We start from the raw sequence: 27,884 nt of genomic DNA on the forward strand, positions 1-27,884 counted from the left end.
ACCTCGACGTGTTTCGACTTGTGAGTAACTTACAAGTAACGTGTGTCAACGTGTGCTAACGATCGCATAACGTGCCTACAACTTATGGCCAGCGTATGTGGAATGTGTGAGCCATATGCCGAGCACGTCGGAAAATTTTGAGCATGCTTAAAAATTGTCGACGAGTTCGGCGTACTACGATGTATGCCAGCGTGCTTCAGCGTGCTCTTGACATATGCAAAACTTACCCATAACGTATTCGATGTGTGCCAGCGTTTTAGAACAATTTTTCATACGTCAGAATACGCTGGCTAAAACGTCAAGGTGTGACAGGGCCTTTATAAGCAAATGACTGATTTCCCAACTGCCTAAATCATCAGCTGGGCACCGTTTTTCATCGAGGTTTCGATCCTTTAAGCCCAGAACCTCTCCAAACGGTGGAGCCACAATCCCTGTCGCAGGTCTACATCAGTAGATTACTCAACATCAACCAACAGAAAAAGACAGACAGACAGGGGTGAAAACATAACCTCCATCCACCTTTGGTGGTGGAAGTGAAAAATACATTAAAAAGGAAAGACTTGTCTTCCTATTCATGTTCAGATTCGTGTTCAAGATATAACATTCAGTTTATATAAGTTGTTCCTCGACCATAAACTGATAAATGTCTGTTGTTGGCTTTGTGGCTAAGGTTGCTGGCTTCGGTCATTAGAGTCCAAAGTTCAAGCCGCTGTCAACTGTTGAATTAACACCAGATGGGGTTGACTCAGCCTACCTTCTGAGGTTGGTGAAATGAGTACCAGTGGACTGAGGTAATGACCATTTGGGGTAACCTGTGTTGGAGTGGTGACCTGTTCAGGACTGTACTCCTTGCCATTGAAACTACCTTGACAGCCCTATGTGTCTTTATGGTGTGAAAGGAATGGTATGACGATTATTATTCTTATAGACTGATAAGACGAACAGATAGATTGATGGACAGACAGATGCTCGGACATTAACCAATTGCTTAACCCTGCCTTATGTTTTGTGTGCATGGGGTAATAATCATAAAGGGATTTTAATAATAATAAAAATACTTACAGCAAGAAAAATTCTGGCTTTATTAACACATCAGTAAAAGTTATGAACATTTGTTTGCAATTAATCTTTAATCGTTGGTGGAGTGATGTTTGACCATCAATTTGCAGTGACATTAAAGACCTAAAACTGCCATTCTGGAGAATTGTCACTTGTGGCTTTCATCTATCCATCTACACTGATGGGCCAAAACATTATGACCATCTGCCTAATAAGCTGTTGGTCCTCCGTGTGTCGCCAAAACAGCACCGACCCACCGAGGCATGGACTCTACAAGACCCCTGAAGGTGTCCTGTGGTATCTGGCACCAAAACATTAGCAGCAGATCCTTCAAGTCCTGTAAGTTGCGAGGTGGAGCCACCCTGGATTGGACTTGTCGGTCCAGCACATCCCACAGATGCTCAATCGGATTGAGATCTGGAGAAATTGGAGGCCAGTGCAACACCGTGAACACTTCAACATGTTCCTCAAACCATTCCCGAACAATGTGTGCAGTGTGGCAGGGCGCATCATCCTGCTGAAAGAGACCACTGCTGTCATGGAATACCATTGCCATGAAGGGGTGTGCCTGGTCTACAACGATGTTTTGGGAGGTGACACGTGTCAAATTGACGTCCACATGAATGGCCGGATCCAGGGTTTCCCGGCAGAACATTGCCCAGAGCATCATACTCCTTCCACCGGCTTGTCATCTTCTCACAGTGCATCCTGGTGCCATCACTTCCCCAGGTAAACAGCTCACATGGACACGGCCATCCACGTGATCTAAAAGAAAACGAGACTCACCGGACCAGGCAACCTTCTTCCACTGCTCCAAGGTTCAGTTCCAATGCTCACGTACCCATTGTAGGTGCTTTTGACGGTGGACAGGGGTCATCATGGACACTCTGACCGGGCTGTGGCTGCACAGCCCCATAGGCTGCAGGATGTGATGCACTGTGGATTGTGACACATTCCTCCCGTGATTACCATTAAAATTTTCTGTGATGTGCCACAGTAGACCTTCTGTCGGTTCGGACCAGAGGGGATACCCTTTGTTGCCCTCGCGCATCGATGAGCCTTGGGCGCCCAACTCCCTGTCGCCGGTTTGTGGTTTGTCCCTGCTCGGACCACTGTCGGTAGGTACTCACCACTGCTGACCGGGAGCACCCCACAAGCCTTGCGGTTTCGGAGATGCTCTGACCCAGTCGTCTGGCCATAACAATTTGGCCATTGTCAAAGTCGCTCAGGTCTTTACTCCTGCCCATTTCTCCTGCATCCAACACATCAACTTCAAGAACTGACTGTTCACTTGCTGCCTAATATATCCCACCCCTTGACAGGTGCCATTGTAACACGATCATAAATGTTATTCACTTCACCTGTCGGTGGTCATAATGTTTTGGCTCATCAGTGTGTATGATAAAAGGAGCCATGTCTGTCTGTCTGTCTGTCAGTTTGTTTGTCGTGTTATAACTTGAGAACGGATGAACGTCTTTCAATAAATCGAACAACGGTCGATTCAGGGGACTTCCGGGAAGGCTTATGTTGAATTTTTTTAATTATTATTATTATTATTTTTTGTGGGTGCAAGGGGACACATGAAAAAACTGCAAACGCCAACTTGTGACACTGGTTATCCCCGCACTCTCAGGAATCCTTCTTCTTCTTGCCCTATTGATTAGCCATCACAGCAAAGATTGGTATTTCCATCAGCAAAGCGATGAGTCATATATTGTAGTAATTGTATATTTGAGTTCCTATGGTCCTACAAATGTAGTCGCTTAGCTTGTTATATTTGTTGTGCTGTTACTGGTGAACTGCAGATAAAACTGGATTTGAACTTGCAACCCTTGGATTGCAAGGGGTTAAATATAGTTGTTTTTTTTTAATCGGCACCTCTTCAGAATGAAGACACTCAATTGTGGCAGAAGTCGATTTAAATGACTGGTAGAGTTGAAAACATGCCGATTTAGCCACCATAACAGAAACACAGGGGTCTCCTGATTTAGAAAAGCACCATGTGATCTTTCGTGTCTACAGCTTCAGTATCTTTAATATGGACACAAACAAACACGACACAATAGTGACCGAAGCTTTTCGTGCTGTACTCTTCAGGGTAAAAATCGCAGCAAGTGAAGGAGGAAGTGAAGGCGCGTGCTTTATACGCAGGTCTCAATTAGGTAGACACTGATTGGTTCAACCGTAATGACGTCACGGTTAATCCGAACGCCCATTGGTCGGATCATCATCTTCACGTCGAGCTCCCATTGGCTGGAGCAGAGTTTGTCGATGATTGACGTATGCAACCGCATCCTGGAGAGAGGGGGATGGGTTTCCCCTTAGGTCCATTCACCATTTGTTACCGTACTTGATGGATGAGTACATATAAAGTACGCGCCTTCACTTCCTCCTTCACTTGCTGCGATTTTTACCCTGAAGAGTGCAGCATGCAAAGCTTCGGTCACTATTATGTCGTGTTTGTTTGTATCCATAGTAAAGTTCTGTAGTACCAAACATCTGTTTAGCATCAGTATCAATGAGAACTAGCTTTGCTTCCCCATTCAAAGAACAACATACACCCCCCACCCCCACAGATGGGACCCCCACCTCACCACCCACTGCTAATCATGACTTTGCTGATCTTCCAACATCTATCAATATTGAAGCACATTCAAGCCGATAAGTCCTGTGCAGTCAATGCACTAAAAGAGAGTTGGAACGAGCTTGAGACACCAGTAAAGCATCAATGTTGACTCATACCTGCAACAGATTGACAGTTCATTGCAAGAAAAATTGCGGATTTAATATGTTGCCTCGAGTATATACCTGTATTTTTTTCCTGTCGCTACCATGGAAACGAACTACCATGAACTCAACAATCACCATAGAACATCACTGTCACATCCCATCACACTTAATTAAGATGTGACTAATACCTGATTCCTCGCTTCACCAGTGCATGAATGCCGTTGAAAAAAAAGTTCCGAAAAAGTGGGCATATTGATTGATTGTTAATTAGAGGTGAGTCACAATGGTGGTTCAAATTTGCTGTCTTTTTATTTGAAAAGGCAGAGTAATCAATGCAGATGAATACTTTTTTGAGGGGATTTGTCTATATCGTGATGGCAAACAAAGACACTGAAGCTTTTGTTTTGAGCACAGATGAAAATGCAGGCTAAATTGTAACCACCCATGTAAAACTGCCGACACGAGTCAAGGTTAAGCCGCAATTAATAGTGTGATTCCCGACACCCACAGGGCCACCGCATAGCCTACAGACGCAGGAGGCACGCATCGACTCGGTGGTGCTGCTGTGGCACATGCCGGTGTATGTAGGTCGCAGTCCTGTGTCTGGGTACTACGTGGATAAGTGTGAGGCTGATAAGGCCAACGATTACCTGCAGTGGCAAGCCGTGAATGAGGTGACCGTGAAAAGCAGGTTCCTCAAGGTAAGGGCTTTTACTTGTATTGAATCTCCAAATTTATTTCAAGTCATGACTTTGTGGAATGTGGTTGATTTACATCGCATCCCTTTTTTTTTCTGATGGTGTAAAGATCTTCAAAATGTTACTGAGAAAAAATTTGCATCCTCATGGAAAACCACATCAATATTCCCCGCTTGTTTGTACATCCCACAAGTCATAATAAATTTTATTTCTAAAAGTCCATGGTGTAATGCAGTTTATCACACAGGTCACACTGAGCTGTAACACTTGCTGTTGTGCTGTTCTTCATTCCATGCTACTGATGATGCATCGCAGGTAACGGGCCTAGTTGAAGGAAGAAGTTATGTGTTCCGCGTCAGAGCTGAAAACAGGGCTGGCGTTGGGAAAGCCTCTGAGATGACTGATGCCGTCCTTGCGGAGACACGACCTGGTAATTTGCACAGTGTCTGAACCATTACATGGCTTATTGATGACTTTTGCTACCCGATATCGCAATGGCTCGAGGACTCATTGCTGGCCGAGGAAACCATCCAAAAGCTTAGGCCAGACATTTCCCATCTGCAAGCTGATACCTTCATTTATTTTGTACACGATCTCAAAATGTCTTCTTCCATGGTTTATGTCTAACTTGCCATCTTTTCTTTTTGCCTGATGACTTTCTGATCTGAGATCTGAGGTCTACCAAACTATTTACAGCGTGTTGGTGCTGTGAAAGGAGTTTAATGGCAAGGGTAATGCTGGGTAGTTTGCCATTGCCTTCATATCAGTCAATCAGGGCAGGAACTTGGAATTTGGCCACGGTGCTGGCGATAGCTCGCCTACTGTTTGTGAAGTATGCTGTGGGATCTTTAACATCCACCAACTAGTGTTGGCAGATGGGACGCCCAGTTTAACATCTATCCGAGAGACGGCACATCCAATGATGTCTCGCCCTGTCGGCGAAACACCAGGATGGCAGTTTATACCTGGATCGAGATTGGATGACTTCAAGGTATAAAAATAAATTTCAGCCAAAGAGTCTTTTGCTTTTGATGAATTACGGTACGATCATTGTGTTGCAGTCAGCAGGGAGCATTATAAATGCATAATTAACACAATATGGAACGACATTTTACAGTTGTCATGCAATTTGCACAGATTATGCATAATATAGGATCACAATTGTATACAGGCTGATTTAGTGTTGTACATTTATTTTTTGTTGCAAAACATTTGTAAGCAAGGAGGAAATATACTCTCAGGATATGACGTAACAGAGGCCTGCTCCTCTGTGACAGAGGCCTGAATGTTGTACCTAATTGTCCATACGAGTCTTCATCGGCTTCACTTGGATGTTCACCCAATGCATCATCACACGATGGCCTATTTTAATGTCAGACATGACAGACAAACATACTTTCTTTTCTGGAGAAGGCAAAAGTAATGTTTTGAGTTGGCCACATTCCATCCATCTATGAATAATGTGAACCCACATGCAAATAAGCAATTTAGCTTCCTTTCAGGAATGAGAATTCAAGGTAAAGTTTTAAAAAAAAAACACACAATAGTTGTAAGTTAAGAGATCTAATTACATAATTATTATTTGTTTGTTTGTTTGACACATTTAGTGCACATTAATTCTCACATATATCAATCTTTTCACAACCCTTTTCTTGTTGAAATGAAGGAAAAATGGATTCCAGACCTAAATGTATCATGACATATTTACCAGAGGGAATTTTGGGACGCATGAACTAGGGTCAGCTTATTTCAATATGGCGGACATTAGACTTGTTTTAAAGGAGAGGGAGATATAATTACTGCTAGTTTACCATATTCAGTGATTGTGACAACCAGCCAAATCAGCAAAGCTGGGTGTCAACAAAAACTACAGAGAAATATGTAGGATTTGGCTGCTTCACTTCCTATCATCTCACAGTTGTTGTTGTCCATCCAAAAGCTTAGGCCAGACATTTTGTTGTTGCTCCTGCTGCTGTTGTTTTTAAACGTAGATTCTGTCAATTTCTAAGTTCTTGGGACAATATTTATATGGTTATCAAATGTTATCAAAGTATAATGACAGCAGGTGACATATGTGTTCATAGGATAAAAAGTTTCGTGAATATTCGTTGTTGTTTTTTTTCCAAAAAGTTAAGTGCGTGTTATAGTTTTTAACAATGTAAACCCTGTGAGAGTTACATCATTTAGGGTTATGTCCATTGTGATGGGTTGCAGATAGATCAATTGTGATGGGGTACATGTAAAGTTTGTGATGAAGGGTCATTGTGATTTACAGTTAGGTCCATTGTGATGAGGTATCTGTAAAACTTGTGATGAGGCAGCATTGGTTGGGGTTCATGTAAAATTTCTGTTCATAAAGTTATGGGAACTGCTTGTGTAGATCTAACGAAGTATGTTAACGTATTTGTTTCTTCGCACATTTTGCTTGCCATTTATTTTTCATCCTTGTATTCATTAACTGCTTTGCTGACTTTATGGTACTAGCTTGTACTTATTGTCAACCTTTACCCACCACCATCCCTTCAACTTAATTTTTCCTCGCCATAACAAACAGGTACCAAAGAATTAGTGGTGGATGTCGATGAAGATGGACATGTATACATGATATTTGAGGGTGACCAGTTACCACCCGATTCAAAATTAATTTGGTCTAAGAACTATGAAGATCCACTGGACCCGTCACGGGTTGATGTTGAAATGAAAGCGAACAAGTAAGTTGAATATGTAGTTTACTTAATTTTGGTGATCACTCTCTAAAATAAACACGATGAAAATCCCATGAGGTTTTCTTCTGAGTTTTTTTTTTTTGTATATACCAGTCTTGGGAATAATATCACAATGGAATAGAATCCTTAATAAACACATTTCCAGCATGATAGGAGTCAGTCTGTCTCTCTGAAGTCTTACCACACTCTTTGCTATAAAACATGGTTCTTGTTCAGTTGTTGATAACCTCTTTATATCAGATATAATTTACATTCCTTTTAACTTAATGACCTCAACAGATTGAAGAATATGAACTTTCACTTTATTACCTCCACCACCGAAGGTGGGGGGTCGGTTGTGTTTTCACTCCAAAATAATCTTATCTCTACCTACAAAAGGCAAAGGTCGATGTCTATATGTTGGTGTTGGCTTAATGGTTATGGTGATGGACTTGGAATCCTAGTATCCTGAGTTCAAATCCCCCTTGGCTGTTGAATTAATACCAGGTGGGGTTGAGTCTGCCTGTCATCCTGAAGTCGGCAAAATGAGTGCCAGCTTGCTGGTATCCTGTATCGGAGTGACGACCCGTCCAGTATTGTACCCAATAGCCACGAAGACTGCTCAGGCAGCACCAATGCTCTGCACAGAGTATGGTCCCAATGGATGGACAACAAAAGCAAATACAACAAGAGGAAGTGAAATATGGGTGATTTATTAAGGAGATTGCCCACAGTAAACTTTGTAAGACCCAATATGATGGAAATGTTGAAAATCTCTAGCACCCAATAACCAATCTTCTTTGAAGATCGATCACCTCTTTACCTAATTGTAATTCGAACACTTATAAAGCACATTCTGCATTATGGGCAAAATATGCACATGCACAGGATGTGAGTGTGACTTTCCTGTTTGGGTGATGTGATGTCCCAACGCTGGTGTATTGTTTGGAAAGTACAATCACATAATTGTTTGAAAACCATTAAACGCCCAGATGGACTTTCCTATAAATGCAATTTCCAAGTTATCTGTATTGGCTTAACCTTCACCTTCCATTAATCTTCAGTGCCGAGAGAAGTTAAAGCAGCTATATTTCCAAACGTTATGAGTCCAAACATATCAGTTCTACTAATTTTAATAAAATGATGTCATCATTGCATTGTTGCTCAGACATAGAGAGATCCAAAATTACGTTTTGCAGGTAACTTGTGTCCTATTCTGATATCGTGCTCAAATTTCCATCTGCAGTTTGCATAATGCTTTCGTGTAAAATTTCTGGTGATGAAGTAATGGGAACCGCTGATGTATTTCTTTGGAATATCATTATTTGTGGTAATGAGGGCACTTATAAGAGATAATCTGAGGATTCTTTGCCTTGCTGGTGTTTTCAAGCTATCTAAAGGCCCGGTCACACCTTTACGTTTTAGCCAGCTATGGAAACGTATTAAAATGTATGTAAAACGCTGGCTTACGTTGAACTTTTGATGTTTTTTATTAAAGATTCGGACGTATTCATAGCGACTTGGTCTTATGTATAACGCATTGGTAATGGTCACAGAACGTTTCGTTGTGTTATAGATAACTTATACCAACGAATGCTGAACCTGTTGTCAGCCTACACAACTGATGCTCAACGATAGTCTAACTTAGGCATAGCGCGTTGCACGCATCGCCGACGATGTCGTGATGTAGTCTATTAAAAGGCAGACGCACAACGATTCGAATCATAACTGCCGTAGAAATGGAAGTGTCAACATCGCGATCACACCTTGGTGATCTTGCCAGTGTATGCCGACCTAAGAAAAATGTGTCTAAAACGTTGGGGCACGTCAAATACGGTATGAGTAAGTTTGGTATACGTGAGTAGAACGCTAAAGTACGCTATCATACGTCGGAGTAAGTAGAGTACGTCAAGAAATTTTAAACATGTTCAAAATTTTACGACGTACTCGGCGTATGACACACGTTCCGCATGCGATGGGGATAAGTTTTACACACGATATGCGGACGCTTACACACGTCCACAAAGGCTACTTATAAGCTACTCATAAGTCGAAACACGTCGCGGTAATGTCTTTTTTACGCGAAACTTATTTCTAACTTATGTTTGACGTGCTTTGAACCAATTCTTTACGTAGTCCCAACACACATCGACGTATGTAGACGTATTCCAATGACGTCTTCCGGTCGACAACAAAAAATAAATGAACGTGTTTCTAGCTTACAACTGCCATATAAAGACGTGTTCCCAGCGGTTTTGGGAATTGGTATATAAAAATGCTGCTCATAAAAGGGGAACCCAACAGTGTTTTCGAGTCCTTTTTGAGTCGATGTCCATGTCAGCAGTAACAGTATCAGTATCAGTATCAGTATTAGTATCAGTATTAGTAGTAGTTTGTTCATGTTGGCAGTAGTAGGTGAGTGTGAGGGGGAGGGTGTGGGTTATGATGGATCGTCCTTGCGTTTAACGATTTAACGATTTAAATGATAAACTCAACGATTTAAATGGCTGCATCTCCACTATTGAAAGTAGACGCTTTCGCTCAACAATTGGATTTTTTTTACACTCAACGACTTTTAAACGGTACCACTCAGCTAGTTTCATTGTTTACAATGAATGATTTAAATTGCTGTCACTCGCCTTTGTTTTTTGACGCTGGGGTTTGGAAATTTGAAGCGTTTCTTTTGAACGTGTTAACACGCTCAAACTCGACTGTTTTAAATAGACGCTGCCGATGGACAATTGGAATCATAGCCAAGCTAGACATCGAAGTGTGAACATCCTCGTCATGCCGAAGAAAAGTTTGAAGAATGCTGCAAATAAGTGTCCTGGCCGTGGCCGTGGACGCTGATGCAAGGACGATCCATTATACCGACGTCTTTCAGCCTATGAGTAACTTAAAAGTAACGTCTGTCGATGTGTGGCAACGATCGCGTAACGTGCCAACAACACGTTAATCATAGGTTGGAAATAAGTTTCGGGTACGCTAAACATTACCTCGGCGTGTCTCAACTTATGATTAACTTACCAGTAGCATGTGTTGACGTCTGTCAACGACCGCAGACCGTGCATACAACTTGTGGCCAGCGTAGCGGAACGTGTGAGTCATACGCCGCATACGTCGTGAAATTTCAAGCATGAAAAAATTTGAGGACATCCAAAAAGTACAACGTTTAAAGCCAACGTACAACGACGTATGGCAGTGTTTTTCAGCGTGCTCTCAATGTTATCAAAACTTACCCATAACGTATTCAACGTGTGCCAGCGTTTTAGAAAAAAAATTCAAAAATCAGCATACGTTGGCTAAAACGTCAAGGTGTGACCGGGCCTTAATGAAATTTGCCACATTTGTATCAGATAGACATCGGTTAAGATTCCAAATAGTTTTACAAGTACAAAGTACTCCTCTCATGACTTATCTACCTTCATGTTTTCCAATTGCCAGAACTAAGGTCGTTTTCAAACACCTGGATGAAAATGACTTGGGAGTATATTCATGCCTTGTTTCAGGCACAGATGGGGTTTCATCAAGCTACAATCTCGATGAGGATGGTAAGCTTGCAATGAGTTGGGCTTACTGTTTGTGTAAATGCAACTGTTGTTTGGCATTAATGCTGACTCAGATGTATTTTACAGAACTCAAACGTTTGTTGGAAAAGAGTTATGACAAAAAGCACCCAGGTAAGTTTGCATATGCTTTATACATTTACAATATATGGAATAGTTGACATGATGTGGATGCAAAAATGGTGGAATTTTTTAGTTCTTCCTCTTACCCCATGATCTTCTTTGCCTCTTGTTTCTATTTAATTTCCCATCTCCTCAGCTGCTCTCCTCTCCATTTTCTCCCATATCTGCTATTCCCTTCCTCCATTTTATTATTTTCAGAATTCAGAGCTGCTCCCCCAATCCCCAACATCCAATGATTTTTTTTTTGTGTGCAATGTTGAGGCTCAGGAAGGAGCTACAACATCGAATGGATCAGGACGTATCAGAACAAAAGGAACAGTATAAAGAAATGGGGGAATATACTAATAGCAGGGACGAGGGACAATTGGAGAAATAAGGGATGTGGGGAAGAATGAGGGCTTGGAGAGGACTCAGTGGGGTGGACAAGATGGATACTTTGCATTCTGGACAAATTCCCAGGAAGGAAAAAACTGAAAACTTGGAAAGAGGTGGGCTGTTAATGGGGATAGAAAAGATCATCCTTTTCGATGGGGGATAATCGGAAATGGTGGCGAAGAGCTGTTGTCAAGGGGAAAATGAGATTGAAGAGAATGCACAAGTTGGTTCCATACAGGCCAGAAAAAAGAGGAACGAATGGGAGGAGGTCAGCAGGAATTCTGGATTTTGAGAGTTTCACCATAAAGGAGGTACTGCTAGATTACGTATGCCTTGCAAAAACCCGGGGGGGGGGGGGAGTTAGGGGGTGTAGGGGCATAGCACAGTAAGAGCAGAGGGTGCAAGACAAGAAAGTAGGTGGTAGAAGATTTGTAGATCGCTGACTTGTCTGTGATGTGAAAGTTATAGGTCTATTGACTCAGCTTCATCATACGAGATTCCAATGATCGTGGAGGCCTTGTTTCCACAGTGTTAAGCTGACCAAGGTGTGAGACAGGGGTAGCAGCCCAGAGGGGAGAGCAGTACTTCATGAAGCTGCAGGTGAAGCCCTTGAAGGTGGATAAGAGTTTGCACGTGCCAAGGAAGGACTTTGCATTACGGAGGATACCTAGTCGGTGACTGGCTTAGGAGGCCAACGTGGAAGTGTGGTTTGCCCGAGAATGAGCATAGTGAGGCCAAAAAGTTTGATTGACTGAACTTCTTCAACAGGATTGTTAAGAAAGGAGATGGGAGGATTTGCCAGATGGTCCTTTTGGGGAGAGATAGTGAGAAATTGAGATTTGTCAGGATTGAAAGACCTATTCCAAGTGCTTCACAAGCTCGTGATTCTATCAAGGTCTGCATAAAGGGAAGAGGCTGCAGCCTGCCAATCTGAAGGATGAGGGATATTATGGTGGGGAGTGGAGTCATCAGCAAATTGATAAAGGGGATTTTCCAGAGTCAGAGAGATCATTAAGGAAGATCAGGAATAGGACTGGGCCCAGAATGCTAACTTGGGGGTACTCCAGCCTTGACAAAGAGAGGAGATAAAAGGATTCCGTTGAGAGCCGCATGTTGGTGACAAGAGTAGAGGAAGTGAGTAAGCCATATGTGCATAGTTGGCCTTAGATGTTATCGGCAAAGAGTTTGGCAAGCAAGGTGGGATGCCAGACTGTATAGAATGCTCGAGAATTTATCGTGACGGCTCTAATCTCATGTCTGAGGTTGAGGGCCTCCATCCATTGTTGGGAGAGCAGAAGCAGCACATCCAAAGCAGAGTGACCTGATCTGAATCCACTTTGATGATCTGACATCAGACCATTGCAGAAAAGAAAGATCTTGATGTCAACTGTGATGATGGATTCCATCACCTTGCTAATTGGAAGGAAGCTGATAGATTTGCATGAAGGAAATCAGTTTTTCTACCTTTGTATGTAAAGCAGTGGTATTGGCTGGCTTTCATGCAGACAGAAGATGATCTCGGGCAAATGATAGGGTGAACAGATAAGAAAGAGGATGAACAAGAGCAGGATTTTAGGACATGTGAGCTGATGCTGTCCCATCTAGTTGAAAAATCTAGCATTGCCAGAAACTTTCCCACCTTCTCAGGTGCAAAAGATACAGAGTCCAGGAGCAGTTGGGTGTGACTGGGTAGGGTGGGTACAGAGAGTGAGGGGTTGGGCACACAAGATTTGGAAGCAAACGCAGAATTGAGGCGTTCAGCCTTCTCATGAACAGAGTTGGCTGTGGTGCCATTTAATTGATGGAAGGTATGGAGGGGGAACATACTCCAGAGACAGACTTAACAAGGTGGCACGAGGTTTTTGAGGGGGGACACAAGTTAAAAAGTTCAATCTTGAGGTTGGTCAGATGTTGTATTCTGGCTCTCCTGAGAGTAGACACACACTTGTTGCTGGAATGACCTGAGGTTGACTTCGGCTGGATTTGCCTTCCAGGAAGAGACGGCAAGTTGTTTCAAGGCTACTGCCTCACAACAGGATTCATTGTGCCATGGGCAGGAGGAAGACGAGATGGGATGGATCTGTGCATAAGAGAGAGCAGGTTTTTGTACAAGAATTCCCAGGCTGAGTTCATATCAGTGTGGGAATTTATATCAGCCTGATAAATAACACCATACCAAATATAATGCCTGGGAAATAATACCATATTAATTTTGGTATGATTTTACATGTATTATGAATGTCACAGTTGTCTGATTGGATGGTACCGAGGTCAGGTACTTACCTTTGAACTGTGTCACTTGTATTCGATTCCTAATTTGAGCCTGGGTTTGATTCTCAATCCGACTATAAAAAGCCAGATTTGTGCTTTGCGTACAGGACATTGCATCCCAAAGTGCACCATCCCTCGGATGGCCATTAATCCCATTTGCCAGCATTAGTCGATGGACGTTAATGATCCCACAGTGTCTTTCCTGAAGGGTTGGTAAGTTATCACAGGCACTCATCACAAATGGAATGTCATGCCAGGTAGGTCAGTTCATGAAGGATTGGCCAATGTCCTTCCTGTGGCCGACTCCCGCAAAAGATGGAATTTTTCTACAAACATTAAGAAGTAGTAACATTGGGAATATTTTATCTTTGCAAATATAACAGCTTTAAAATCAAAATTTGTCCTCCAAGACAATTGCAGTTGCTTTTTTAAGGATTATCATTAGCCTGTTCCACCATGCACCAAGAGACAGGGTTTTGCAATTGTGTGTGTGTGTGTGTGTGTGTGTGTGTGTGTGTGTGTGTGTGTGTGTGTGTGTGTGTGTGTGTGTGTGTGTGTGTGTGTGTGTGTCCAAACCATAATGTTTTTAGCATTTGAGCAGAATATGAAAGGGCAACGTCATATTAAGTACAAATCGCCCTTTTTCGCCCCGCTTAAGTGCATCAAGTGCGAGACGCCCCGTTTTTTTTTAATGGCTTACTTGTTTCTTTATTTATTTACCACGAGCAAATACCACCCGTCAGTTTGCTGAGACAAAAACCGGGCGTAGTGGCGTGCGCCTGTAATCCGGCTACTCGGAGGCTTGGGTTGGAGGATCGCTTGAGGACGGGGGCTCTGCACTGGGCAGGGTGTAGAGCAGCCTGGAATCATGGCGAAACCCAAATCCTGATCTCTGTGTCGTAAGAGGCGACCAGGGTTGCGTCAGGAAGGGCATCCGGCGTAAAACCTATGCCAAATCAGTATGCGGATCATAACGGATGATCCGCTGTGGTGACCCCTAACGGGAGCAGCCGAAAGATGAACAACAACAACAAGTTAGCTGAGACAAACACCGCCCAGACATGTCCGGAAATAAACACAGTCTGGAGAAAAATACTGCCCGGACACGTCCAAAGACAAACTCCCGTACGGACATAAACACCACCAGGACACGTCCGGAGACAAACTCCTTTCTGGACATAAACACTGCCCAGACCCGTTTGGAGACAAACACCACCCGGACGTGTCCGGAGCCAAGCTGTCTGGAGCCAAACACCGCTCGGACACATCCGGATACAAACTCCCGTAAGGGCACGTCCGGAGATAAATACCATCCGGACACGTCTGGAGACAAACCCTTCCCAGATACGTCGGGAGACAAATACCATCCATTCATTGGGACAATACTCTGTGCAGAGCATTGGTGCTGCCTTAGCAGTCTCCTTGGCTATTGGGCACAATCCTGGACAGGTCGCCACTCTGACTCAGGATATACCAGCAAGCTGGCACTCATTTTGCCGACCCTGGAAGGATGACAGGCCGAGTTAACCCCACCTGGTATTAATTCAACAGCTGAGCATGATTTGAACTCAGGACCCAAGGATCCCAAGCCCACCACCCTAACCATTAAGCTAACACCAGGCATAAACAAATACCACCTGGACATAACCACCATCCAGAAATGTACGGAGATAACCACTGTCCAGACATAACCACCATCCGGATACATCCAGAGACAGAGATAGAGAGAGAGGGAGAGAGGGAGAGAGAGAGGGGGGGGGGTAGAGTGAGAGGTGTGGGAGGAGGGTTGTGCACTGTATTTGGAGGTGTTAGATTAAGGATGGGACAAAGAGGGGTGGAGGTAGGGGAGTGAGCAGAGAGAATATGTTATGCTTTATGAACAACAACACACACACACACACACACACACACACACACACACACACACACACACACACACACACACACACACACACACACACACACACACACACACACACACTAGTGCTTGGCAGATATCAGCAATTTTTTTTTTTGTTTTAATTAATCTAATCACACAATTTTCACTCTCGTACTTCCTTGGAGTTCCCTTAGTATGCATGTAAAGTCTCAGGCTCCTTGGTTTTATGCTTTTAGTCATGGAGGAGACACTCACACTGACACACACACACACACACACACACACACACACACACACACACACACACACACACACACACACACACACACACACACACACACACACACACACACATACACACCACATACACACACATTACCTTTTATTAGTATAGATAGATAAGTTCAGCGGCAGCATGTAAAGCCCACCAGATGAGTTTTGTTTTTTTTGGCTTGAAGACGGGTTCTGGGAATGTGGTTGCTTGGGGGAAAACCAATAGCATGGAGGCCCCCTCCCTGTAAAGTGTTTATTTTTCAGCAGGGCAAATGATCAAAAGTGTTCAGTGCTTTTTCTGCAACTTCTTTTTTTGATAACCTTGAAGTTTGAAGAAGAAAATTGTTCTGAGAAACTACATGTGACTGAATACATTCTTCTCCCTTTCCTCTACCCTCCTTCCCCCAACCTCGCCTCCCTCCAACCTCCCCTCCCTCCTTCTACTCTTCTCCACCACCACTCTCCCACCCCCTCCTCTCTCCACTCCCTCATGCTCTCTCCTCTCCACTCTCACCTCACTGGCTTTCTGCTCTCACATCACAGCCACAGGCTGCACACAAAATGATGGTTTGGTTCCTTCACAAGGAATGGCAGTCTAGTGGGTATGTCTGTGTTTTGGTGTAGATGGAACTTTTTGTGACAGTTGACAAAGATTGCCACAGGGTAACATCAGTTTTATCACAGAGTGCAGTGTGAGATGGTCCCCTTCACTCTCCCCCTCTCCACTGTCCGTCCCCTCCTCTCTCTCCCCTCCTCCCTCCTATAAGCCCTCTCCTCTCCCCCCCACCTCCTCTCCCCCCACCTCCTCTCCCCCCACCTCCTCTCTCCAATCCTCTCTCCACTTTCCCCAGCTCCACTCTCCCCTCCTCCCTCTACTCTCCCCTCCCCCATTCCACTCACCTTTGCACTGTCCATTCACCCCTCCACTCCCACCTCACCTCTCCTCCTCTCTCACCTTCCCTCCCCTAAGAAATATAGATGGATCTTTTTGACTCATATCAAATTGAGCTCACCAATAATGTCTATTTCTTCGGATTAGGCGACTGATAATGACAATGCTACATAATGATTGTGCGTCAAGCACAAGACCCCCAATTTTTTTTAAATCGCTTCCATGTTTCTTTATTTATTTACCATTTAGCTTCAGGTGTGTTTGTCCAGGTCATAACTTTTTAAAACAAATTGAGCTTTTGTCATCAAATCTTCACCACACATTGATTAAGAGAATATGGAGAACACAAATAAATACAATGTACATATATATATATATATATATATATATATATATATATATATATATATATATATATATATACATACATACATATGCAGTACACGGTATATACATTTTTTTTCTCGCTGGTGTTTTGGTCGTTTAGTTTGAGTACATGTACTGTGCAAATCGGACACAGATGGGCTTTGGGCTGCTTTCGAGTTATTATGGTGTTGGTAATCACTCTTTCAGGTTTTATGAGTGGTATTTCCCATGCACACATTAAAAAAAAAACACACTCGCATTTGTGACCTCCATTTTCTACCAGTTCTCATCTTTCAACAATCCCTGTTCAAACTGCAAATGCAAATGTACTTAATAATGAAGCCCCTGTCATTTGGCTGCTGAAATGACCCTGTGTTGTCAGTTGCATATGCCACTTCAATTAGCAAGAGTTCCTTTTATCAATCCGAGTGCTCGGGAATCCATGAAAGAAAAAAGAATGTGAATTACGAGGTTGGAACTCTCTGGATGTCTGTATACCGCTGTAAGATTGGATAAATTTGGTCTATTTGATGGGTGAGGGTCATGGCGGTCTTTTTGAGGGCTTCTTATCTGCTACTTAAGTGTCTTCTTTTTTCCTCAACATGTGCTTCTGCACGTGCTCTCAGACTTTCAGCGAAAGAGATGCTGCAATGTCTTTAAGGGAACATTGAGGATTTAACATAACAGGGTTGTCATTCTGTTGTAGCTCCGCTGCCTCATTTTACTGAGCTTTAATACTCTGATTGTCCACCACTTTTCCTCTGCCTTTGAGATTGTAGAATATTTTCAGTTTGTTATGTGGTCCCCCAGTGAGTTTTTTTTTTCAGAGCTTGATCCACTGTTAAATCAGATTGAATTATAAAAACTACTGTGCAGGAAAGATACAGCGTGACATCATTTTAAAATAATGTTGATTGGTTTGTTTCCTCATGGGCTTTGTATGCCTGGTGTTGGCTAAATGGTTTGGGTGGTGGGTTTGTGATCCTAGGATCCTGAGTTCAAACCCCACTTGGCTGTTGATTCAATACCAGGTGGGTTTGACTCTGCCTGTCACCCTTCCGAGGTGGGCAAAATGAGCGCCAGCATGCTGGTGTCTTGTGTTGAAATGGCGACCCATCCAGGATTGTGGCCAATAGCCAAGGAAACTGCTTAAGCAGCACCAACGCTCTGCACAGAGTACAGTCGGAATGGATGGATGGATGGATGGATGGGCTTTGTGCATACAATCAATGGTGTTTGTTGCAAGGGTCGGCTTGATTCTAACCACGACTCTGGCTAAACTTGTATCTTGGAATCTAACTTGTCTGCTTAATTAAAAAATCAGGGTTCATTTTCTTTTTTCTGTGAAAACCCCAATTCACGTTCTACTGCTTCCTGGTTTCACTGCAACTTGCAAACAAACTTGCCTCCACAACTCTATCTTCCAGGCATTCTATTCAATATCATCCCAAGTGTATATTTCATATGCCTCCACAACTTTACCTACCAAAAATTATATTCAATTTCATCTTCAATATATATTTACCTTCACCACCGAAGTTATGTTTTCACCTCTGTCTGTCTGTCTGCCTATGAGCAGGATATCTCAAAAAGTTGTACACAGATTCGGACGAAACTTGGTGGACAATTTGGGTTTGTGACAAGGAAGAACTGATTCAATATTGGTGAAGATCCAGATCCAGAAGTACATCCGAGGATTTTTAAAGTGATTCTTGACCATTGGGTGTTTGGGTCAAAAATTATATATAGCACGATATCTCAAAAAGATATGGATTCAAATGCAACTTGGTGGATGAGTTGGGTAGGTGACAAAAACAAGCCAATTAGATTTTTGTTAAGGTCCGGATGCAGATCCAGCCTATCAGTGGGATACAAAACGTAAACTGTTCAACCTGGTGGATGTATGTCCTCTACCAAGTGCTGTTCAACTTCTCACATATTTGATATTCAATGAGAGATCCTTTCATTTCGACAATGCCTTATAATCGTTAGTGCACAATCTTCCACCATTTGGAGATCAATTACCTGTACTATTATCAATTATGTCACGTGGCCTGAGACATGTTCTCTCTCTTGTAGATCATGAGATCTGATGGAAATGTGATGAGAATCCAATATTTCATGGGGATTTTTTTGGAAGAAAATTTCCATATGACATAGAATTTCAACATTTATGTTGTTGCTGCTTCTATATCATGAAGAAGTCGTCATCATCATCATCATCATCATCATCATCATCATCATCATCATCATCATCATCATCATACCATACACTTCGGAGAGTGTCAGTGCTGCAGAAGCAGTTTCCTGGCAAGCGTTATGCTGGCGGGTTTGCCCTTACCTTCCCAGGGACCAGTCATGGCGGGAACTTGCAGTTCACGGTGCAGTTGAATTACTCACCTACTATTCGTGAAAGACACCATGGGATGTTTAACGTCCACCAACTAATGTCAGCAGATGGGATGCCTATTTTAACCTCGATCCGAAGTATGGCATGCACATTGATGAATCGTCCCACTTGCGAAACCCCAGGGTGACAGTTTATAGCTGGTTTAAGATTTGAACGTAGTCTAGATGGTCCAAGGGTGAGTGTGCATGCCTCTCAGCTGTTCTACCATAAGTGCTCTTACTGAAATGAAAACTGGGTCACAGAAGAGAAATATTAAAGGGTATAGGATACAAAGGGCTAATAGGATAGCTCAGATGTAGCATGCTCATCTTTGAGCTGTCTATTTTGGATTTTATTCTTGACGCTGAAGTATAAACTGTCACCCCTGGTGCATCAAGGAGTGCATTATACTGAGTGTCCCATTTACTCACATTCACTGGTGGACATTAAAAAAAAATCCCACAGTGCTTTTCTCAAGGGTAGACCACTGTATGCTGGAACCCTGGGCAAATTCCTAATTCCTACAATTACCACCACCCGCATAAGGCAATGGTGCCTTCTTTGCCACAATATCGCTTAGCCAACACCATTTTCCTGTAAAGATAAATGTGGATTAAAGAAAGGATACAGCGTGACATCAGGTTCATTTCTTGTGGATTTTTCTGTAATAACCCCAATTAATATTCTGCTGCTTCCCAGTTTCACGACAGCATGCAAACAAACATGCCTCTTCAACTCTATCTTCCGAGCTATATATTCAATGTCATCCCAAGTTTATATTTCATGTGCCTCCACAACTTCACCTGCCAAAAATTATATTCAATGTCATCTTCAATTTATATTTACTTCCACCCCAGAGAGGTTATGTTTTCACCCATGTCTGTCTGTCTATCTGTCATACTTTTTTTCAGTATGTGAAGGGGATTGCCTCAATATTAGCAGCATTGCCTCGGGTAAAGTAAAAACCAAAGAAAAAAACTCTCGTTTACTTCCAAATGCCATGGTATTTTAATCAATTAGCAATCAATTTTATATCCACCATGAAAGATTGAATTATGTGGCAGATTTTGTCACTGTATAAGGTGGCCTGAAACTCACTTTTCCCCTCTCCACTAAGGCATTCATTCTTCGTGACTCCATAAATGGTACACGATATGTCCTATAAGACTTGGCGACAAATTCACAATAGTGCAAGGAGAATGATTAATGGAGCACATACAGATACAATGACTGATAATTATTGCAAGGACTGCACAATAAAGCCTGTATATTTCAGAATTTAGGAACAAAAAAGACCCTCGGCATGAAAAATCGACATATATCGAACAAACAGTTTCCATTGGAGCACCTCACTACCATTAGAGCATTTAAATTGCATCAGATGTGGCAATAAATGTGAATTGTTGCTCCCGGATTGCCGGCTCGATGACAGAAGAAGACGCCATTTGCATTTTTACCGCTCCATCCCCACCCCGTTTAGAATACCTTGCAGGCACGGGCAACTTGCTTGTATGCTTAATCATGCATCTTGTGAGGCTTAATTTCAGGCCGAGAGCCGATAACCAATGCCTACATTCATTGTCTGGGTCAGGCCAGGTGGAGTTTGACTTTTGCAAGTGACTATGCCTAAGTATTGGCCTTACCAATTGAAAGTATCTTCAAACCTATCCAAAAATGAAGTCCGAATTAATTCCAAGACAAGTGACATTGATCATATGTTGAGTACAATTTCCTCCGTAGCTTCACTTCAGCACTCACCATTTACCATTTACCATTCAATTTACATATTTCTCCATCGAAGAGCTAATCAAAGAGCTTATACATGTTGAGTGGTTTATTGTGTGGAAGACGAGTACGTTATGAGTTGTGTAAAATGACATTATGTCGTAAACAATGGTTAAATCAACACAGTATGTGGGACTAATGGGCAATGTCAAACCGCCCAATGCAGTCTTGTTATTCAAGTTGATTTTCTTAGATTGTATGAAATTTGTTGGCCTTTACGTCGAGCTGTGAAATGTGGTAACATGCTCATTTACCGGCTTTGCTTTTCCCAGTTGTACCACTTTTGACCAAACTACAGTTAGAGGTGCTTGATGAGGGCCAGGTACGTTTTTGGATTCAGGCTGAGAAGCTGAGTCCACAGAGCAAGGGTGGCTTTGTACTCAACGACTCAGAGGTGCACAATGATGATGTGAGTCCACACGATCAGCAGACAAAGCTCACTTCTCTTAACCCTCTAGAGCCCCAGGGGTTATTTTTTTGTTCACCCAGAACATTTCGTGGGCTCTAGAGGGTTAAGCTTGTTTTACAAGTGGAATAAAATGGATACCAAACAGTGACTGCAGGATCCTAATCTCTCCATGCTTCCTGTTATCTTCCTTCCAATTTCCCAACCTCAAATCTACATCCACAGAGAATCAAAACAAATTGTGATCCAAAGACTGGAATTGTGGAGATGATTGTCACCGAGTTAAAGCCCGAGGATGAGGGGACATACACAGTGCAGATACAAGATGGCCGTGCCAAGAATGAGGCCAGCCTGGTGCTTATTGAAGATGGTAAGTGGATGGTACAAATTTGATCTGGACTTTTGTTTGTTACGAAGCTTGAAAAATCACTTCGACAGGCAAGCATCATGACAGACTGTGCAGGAAATCATCTGTAAATTTCAAAAGGCTCGATGGTTTGTTGACTGACATTTATTTGGACTTTGCAGCAAGCACAATTATTTGCTATTCCGCACACTGTGATTTCACTTGGCACCATCTTATTTGTCTGCACATGTCGTCTGATTATGGGTATTGGTTCCCAACCTACATACATTACTTCACCTTTTATACACAAAAGTCCAGATTACATTTGATTCGAAAGCTATTAACCCTCCCTGACCCAACCCACTACTTACAGGCCACAATGTTTCCTTCCCTCCTCTCGCTTTCTCCTCTTCTCCTGTCTGTTCATTCCCTTGATTGTTGTGTCCACCTTTGGTCTGACAGCCCGACTGTCAGTCTTTTTTACCCTCTGTCACCTCGCTCTTCCATTATCTTCGATTTTGTAAACGAAAAAAATAAAATCCCACCGTCATATAATCCATTGCTTAAAATGAGCTTTCCAAGTGCATAGATCCCTGCCACGACAAATTAACTTCTTAGGAAACCTTCAAAAGCTCTACTATTCCACTCCACGACGTCAGCCATTAGAGTAAACCTCCTTTAGCCCCATCCTGACGTGGTCTGGAGTGTAGTGATTTACTGTGTCCTTATTTCGATTTCCTAGATTTGTAATTATGCTGCAAATATGCTTCAAATAACTTCAATTGTTACAGATTTCAAGAATCTTTTGAAAGAGTCTGCGTTTCATCGTGCAGAATTCCTCAGAAAACAAGGTACACAAAACCAGTAGGGCAGTAATGAGTGTTTTCCAGCATTTACAAAACGTTTTTTGTCCTAACCGAAGTTGTTTTCAGGGCCACATTTTGTTGAGTACCTTTCCTGGGAAGTTACGAGCGACTGCAATGTTATTCTCAAAAGTAAGGTAAAGTAAATATTTTACTTACCAACTGCAAGTGTGGTAAAATATTTGTCAGAAACACGACTTGTCTCGAGAAACCACGTCGATAACATTTTTCTTGTTGTTGTCGTAACCTCAGGTGGCGAACACCAAAAAAGACACCATCATTGTCTGGTACAAGGATGAGCGTGAGGTCCAAGGTGACATTCAACATGATGAACAGAGCGGTGTTTGCACGTTCCATGTTCCCCAGGTAATGCCAGTCGCTGTGCCGAAGCACTATCTGTTTGACAGAATTTATTTTCAGGGTATCATAAGTACTTGTGTACGTGTTTTATTTTTCTTTAGCTGGCAAAGAAAGATGCAGGATTGTACAGAATGTCTCTATGGGACAATAGGGGTAAAGATTCTTCCACGCTTGAAGTCACAGATGAAGGTGAGTAATTCAAACCATTTGCTTATGTTTCTTAACCCCAACCCAACCCTACCCCCCCTCTCTCCATCATGATGAAATGTCTTTCCATTAAAGGAACTTTCTCAAATTGGTAAATTGTTTATTTATTTTTATTGCCTCAACTGATTGTTGATATAAACTCTCCTTTTGTGGTACTTATTCGCAATCTGTTACTGATAGGTGTTTCCAAATCTTCTTCTCGGTGCAAACAGCTTGTATTACTTTGCAAAGTGAGACTTTTTAACGATGTGCCAGTGGAAGTGAAATGTTGTTAATGCCTTTGCAGCATTCGATGCGATGATAAAAGAAATCTGCAGGATAAGCGGTCAGTGGAACCAGGCAACAGAAAACTATTTATCTCTTTATTATGGTAAATATTGCACAAATACTATTAATATTGAACTTTATTCTTCTTCAGCAATGTCAGCGACACCCCTGAAATTGCAAAGCACTGAAGAAGGCATCAAACTATACTCGTTTGTAACTTATTATCCAGAGGAGCTTAAGGTTTCATGGACTTTCAGGTGAGAAAAAAAAATCATGGCTCCCTTTGCTGTTTCACCAGCTAGAGCTCCGGGAGAATGAAAGATCGCTATGGAATTTCTACCCACCACCTCCCCGTTTTGTAGTTGTTGCTTATACCTTAATGCCTCCCAATTTCGTAGAAATGCCAAACTGGCATCGAAGGACAAGGTCCGGAGTGGAATTATGAGCAACCAACTGTGGCTACAGATCAATGATCCCACTGAGAAGGATAAGGGGAAATATGCCCTAGAGCTCTTCGACGGCAAGGAGACGCACATGAGGGAACTGGATCTCACAGGAGATGGTAGGACACCAGCACGCTATACCTGTTTTCTTGTCGTTTCTTCATTAGTGACAGTGCCAACTATCTCATCGTCAAATCGATACAGACCATTGAACACAAGTGTTCTCTCCACGCAGTGTTTCAGGAAGCATACGAAGAATTCCAGAGGCTCAAGTGAGTATGCTACCTCATTGTGCCAGTTTCATAGCAAATTGGATTACTTCTCAGTAAACATTCGGGGCAATTATCTCCTCCTCTGGGCTTTACAAGAACCGCAATTATTTCAAACATGAACATATCTGTTATCTTACTCTTTTGTTCCATTTGCAGGCAAGCGGCAATCGCTGAAAGAAGTAAGTTTCTTGGAAAGCATAACACAGCATGCACCTGCAACGCAGCAAAAACGAAAATCGTTTTAATTCCCCACGAGTGGATCCTACCTTCTGGGGGGAGAGAGAGGAATAGTACTGGGGGTTATAATGGCTTCTGAATGATGTGAAGTTGTTACAAATCTAACCTCTTGTTATTGTGATCAAAAACTTTAATCATTGACAAGCCTGATCTGGATTCAGCCATTTTGTGGCAAATATAGTATCTTGTGTCCTGGTTAAATGTAAAAATCTGGAGTCTTGTACAGAACAAAGCAGTGTTGTAAATTTTAATGGTCTTTCTTTGCCTCTGCCTCTCTCTACCTTTTTCTTCCCTCTCACTCTCTCCTCCCCACCACACTCCATTTCCTTCCCCACTCCCTCTATCTCTCTCTATCCTCCAACACCTCCACTGTCTCCACCCACCCCAACACTCTCCCACCTCGCCTCCTTTCTCCCTCCATCACTCTCTTCCTCTCCCCCCTCTATAATATCTGCCCTTCCCCTCCGCGCCTCTCTCACTCACCCTCTGTATATTCTCTCACTCTTCTCCCTCACTCTCATCTCCCCCTTCCCTCCCTGCAATAGATCGTGCCAGGGTGACTGGTGGCTTACCAGATGTAGTCACAATTCAAAAGGGAAAGGTATGAATGTGCATCCCCTTTATGTATGAGAATATCCAAAACCTGTTATTCTTTGTCTTTGTGGTAATATTACTTCCTTAACATCTGCCAAAAGAATTATTTAAGCATGATTTTACAAATTGGGTAGACTGACCTGAGAATGTTTAAGGAAGAGATTTTGATATCGAAAGCAACACTTTAATGACCTTTAGAATAGCATTGAGCACATTTTGCCAAAGTTTGTATTTCAAGCAGCATCTGTTGCGTTTTGGAGTGTATTTGATCATTTTGCGAATGTAGAATATTGCAGGCAGAGCATTTGATATTGTAGGAATTTTACAAATTGTTGAATATTTTAAGCAAGTTTTAGATGATATTATAAGCAGGCTCAAAGATATTCCTGGGAAAATTTGCGATATTCCAGGCAAGGTTTAAGATATTCCATACGACTACTCCTGCTACTCCTACTTCTTGTTTAACAACCATATTCCCATATTAGGGGGTTGGTCAGCTGATGGCCCCTCTCCACTTAGTCTTGTCAAAAGCATCTTCCTCCATTAAACCCCAACAACTGCAAGTCTCGACTGATCACATCCATTCAGGTCTTTTTCGGTCTGCCTCTTGGTCTTTTCCCTTCAACAACTAAATTGATGACTTTCTTGCCAGACTCTTCTCCAGCTCCTCCTCACCACATGCCCAAACTATCTTATCCTTCTCTTTCTTAACTCTTCCATGCAGGACTTATTATACACCAGGCGTGGTTTATAATATCTCAGGCAAGTTTCAGAATAATGCACAGAATTTCGTCTTGAGTCTCATGAAAAAAAAATGTTTTGACATTTTACACAAAGTTTTTAATTTTTGAATGAGATTTTATATTTCTAGCAAAGGTTTATTACATGTTATGTTGTTTCCAGTATTGTTGTTATTTTTATTCTGATAATTTTCCTTCACAGACATTGAACCTGAGATGCAATATCTGGGGTGATCCGGTGCCCGAAGTGGCATGGCTCCGGAATGAGCGAGAAATCTCTTCCGACAATCACGTGGTATTGAGTTACGACAAGGGCAAGCATGCTACCTTTGTCATCAACAAAATCGAAACGGAAGACTCCGGCAAATATAGCATTTTGGTGAAGAACAAATATGGCTCAGAGACCGGAGACTTTACAGTCAGCGTGTACATCCCACTCGAGGAGGAGCAAGGGCAGGAGGATGAGGGTTAAGTGGTACAGGGTTTGGTAATTAGGCCACCAAAGCTCGTTTTTTGCCCATGTAAATGTTAGACAGCTTTGGCTTGTATGTGTTGATTGCCATGACTCCATACAAATTTTCGTTTTGCTTTCCTCCTGTTTCTCCTTGGCACAATCATAGGCTTTCTCTCTCTGAAAGCCAATCAGCAATATATAGTGCGGTCGGTCGACCAATTTGATGGATATATGGATGTGGTCGATTGTGGGTCAGGGAATGAATAGAAATGGAAAGTGTTACAGACATAGAACTATGCAAAATTACTGGGAGTGAATAAGAATATTAAATTGAAAAGTACTTAGTTTGAAAGCCAACATTTAATTGTAGTCTGATTTTCTGAATCATGTTATTGATTTGGCCGAACAGGTAGAAAGGAGACTGATTAGTCAGGACTCTTCTGAAATGTCCCACTCCCTTTCACCAGAATGAACTATAAATGCACCTGTTTTCACAGGAGGGTTCCAACAGGGTCCACCATACATTAAAATAGCTACTGAAGCAAAGGAAAAGGTTTGCTGTGATTTGAGTGGTGTCCAACCGGTGGTTTGTTTCAGAAGTTGTGATGCCGTTGAGAGTGTAATAAATGACATCCAAAGAGTGTTCATGCAGTTCTGACCTTCCATATCACCTTACATGGGACCCTAGATTTATTATGTACTCTAAGATAGCAGAGTTTTTCACTATGCATGCCCCTTCCCTTCCTTCCTTTTACTCATACCTCCTGCCAGAGCTTTCTCCCTTCTCTCCACAGTACTCATACGCTCTCCCACCCTTCTAATTTGTCAATTTGTGCACGTAAGTAATAAACTTGGTGGCTCGACACCATGCAAGGTGTGCTTTGTGCATCTGCCATAAGATGGCGACAACCCTCCACCAAACAACGGCTGAGAGCTTGCGTGCCGAAAGATACACTGAGAAGGTGAGGTGGTGGGGGAGTCTGGATATTACATGTTCGTGATTACGTGCATCATCATTCTGTTCATTGAAGGTCTTGAGATGGCTTATTAGTGAAGGCAAGACTTGTTGAAAGGCACTTCTCACCCAATAACAATTAGTATGTGGCAAAGATACGCTTGACGTTTCGACAGACAGGACAATCTAGATCAGAGAGATTTTCAACGGCTTAGGAACGATGCTGAGTCAATCATTGTATACACTCCCAGCCATTTGCATGTGTTTTCTTATTGCTCTGCCAAACTGGCCTTTATTGGTTTTTGTTCTTCTCCCCCCCCCCCCCCACCCCATCCCCATGCTTCAAACTTACAACATCATTGAGAGCTTTACTCTATCAATTGGGCTTGGACAAGCACTTTGAAAATTGAAAATATTTCCATGAAGACATAACTATCTTTTCATACTCAATTATTGTCCATTTTGGGTTGTTCTGTGATGGGAAGATTTTTCTGGTGTGCACAATTAGCTCCGTAATACTATTGTAACATAAACACTCTGATTGACGTCAGAAGCAAGATGAACACCAGAACCCTATATAATTGACCTGAAACTCCCACCATGATAAGCTCTCTTTTTGGAAGGCATTG

At 42.4% G+C, this 27,884-nt stretch overlaps 1 protein-coding gene across 2 annotated transcripts in view; it reads left to right on the top strand.

The window, feature by feature from the left end:
* Nucleotides 1–26,943, top strand: part of MYOM1 (myomesin 1) — a 160,929-nt gene extending 133,986 nt beyond the window's left edge. For both annotated transcript variants that reach the window (XM_085846647.1, XM_085846648.1), the window contains 18 exons: nucleotides 4,300–4,490; nucleotides 4,803–4,917; nucleotides 7,042–7,198; nucleotides 10,637–10,743; nucleotides 10,828–10,872; nucleotides 21,384–21,520; nucleotides 21,743–21,887; nucleotides 22,655–22,714; nucleotides 22,796–22,863; nucleotides 22,979–23,092; nucleotides 23,188–23,275; nucleotides 23,580–23,618; nucleotides 23,712–23,817; nucleotides 23,959–24,122; nucleotides 24,239–24,275; nucleotides 24,432–24,454; nucleotides 25,058–25,113; nucleotides 26,049–26,943. In XM_085846647.1, coding sequence (XP_085702773.1) covers nucleotides 4,300–4,490; nucleotides 4,803–4,917; nucleotides 7,042–7,198; nucleotides 10,637–10,743; nucleotides 10,828–10,872; nucleotides 21,384–21,520; nucleotides 21,743–21,887; nucleotides 22,655–22,714; nucleotides 22,796–22,863; nucleotides 22,979–23,092; nucleotides 23,188–23,275; nucleotides 23,580–23,618; nucleotides 23,712–23,817; nucleotides 23,959–24,122; nucleotides 24,239–24,275; nucleotides 24,432–24,454; nucleotides 25,058–25,113; nucleotides 26,049–26,318 — 1,922 coding nt within the window. In that variant the 3' untranslated portion in view covers nucleotides 26,319–26,943. The remainder of the gene's footprint in view (nucleotides 1–4,299; nucleotides 4,491–4,802; nucleotides 4,918–7,041; nucleotides 7,199–10,636; nucleotides 10,744–10,827; nucleotides 10,873–21,383; nucleotides 21,521–21,742; nucleotides 21,888–22,654; nucleotides 22,715–22,795; nucleotides 22,864–22,978; nucleotides 23,093–23,187; nucleotides 23,276–23,579; nucleotides 23,619–23,711; nucleotides 23,818–23,958; nucleotides 24,123–24,238; nucleotides 24,276–24,431; nucleotides 24,455–25,057; nucleotides 25,114–26,048) is intronic.
* Nucleotides 26,944–27,884: the final 941 nt, after the last annotated feature.

The sequence above is a fragment of the Eptatretus burgeri genome, chromosome 11 (assembly GCF_056783735.1).
Source record: "Eptatretus burgeri isolate ZD-2024b chromosome 11, Ebu_testis_v1, whole genome shotgun sequence".
Taxonomy (NCBI): Eukaryota; Metazoa; Chordata; class Myxini; order Myxiniformes; family Myxinidae; genus Eptatretus; species Eptatretus burgeri.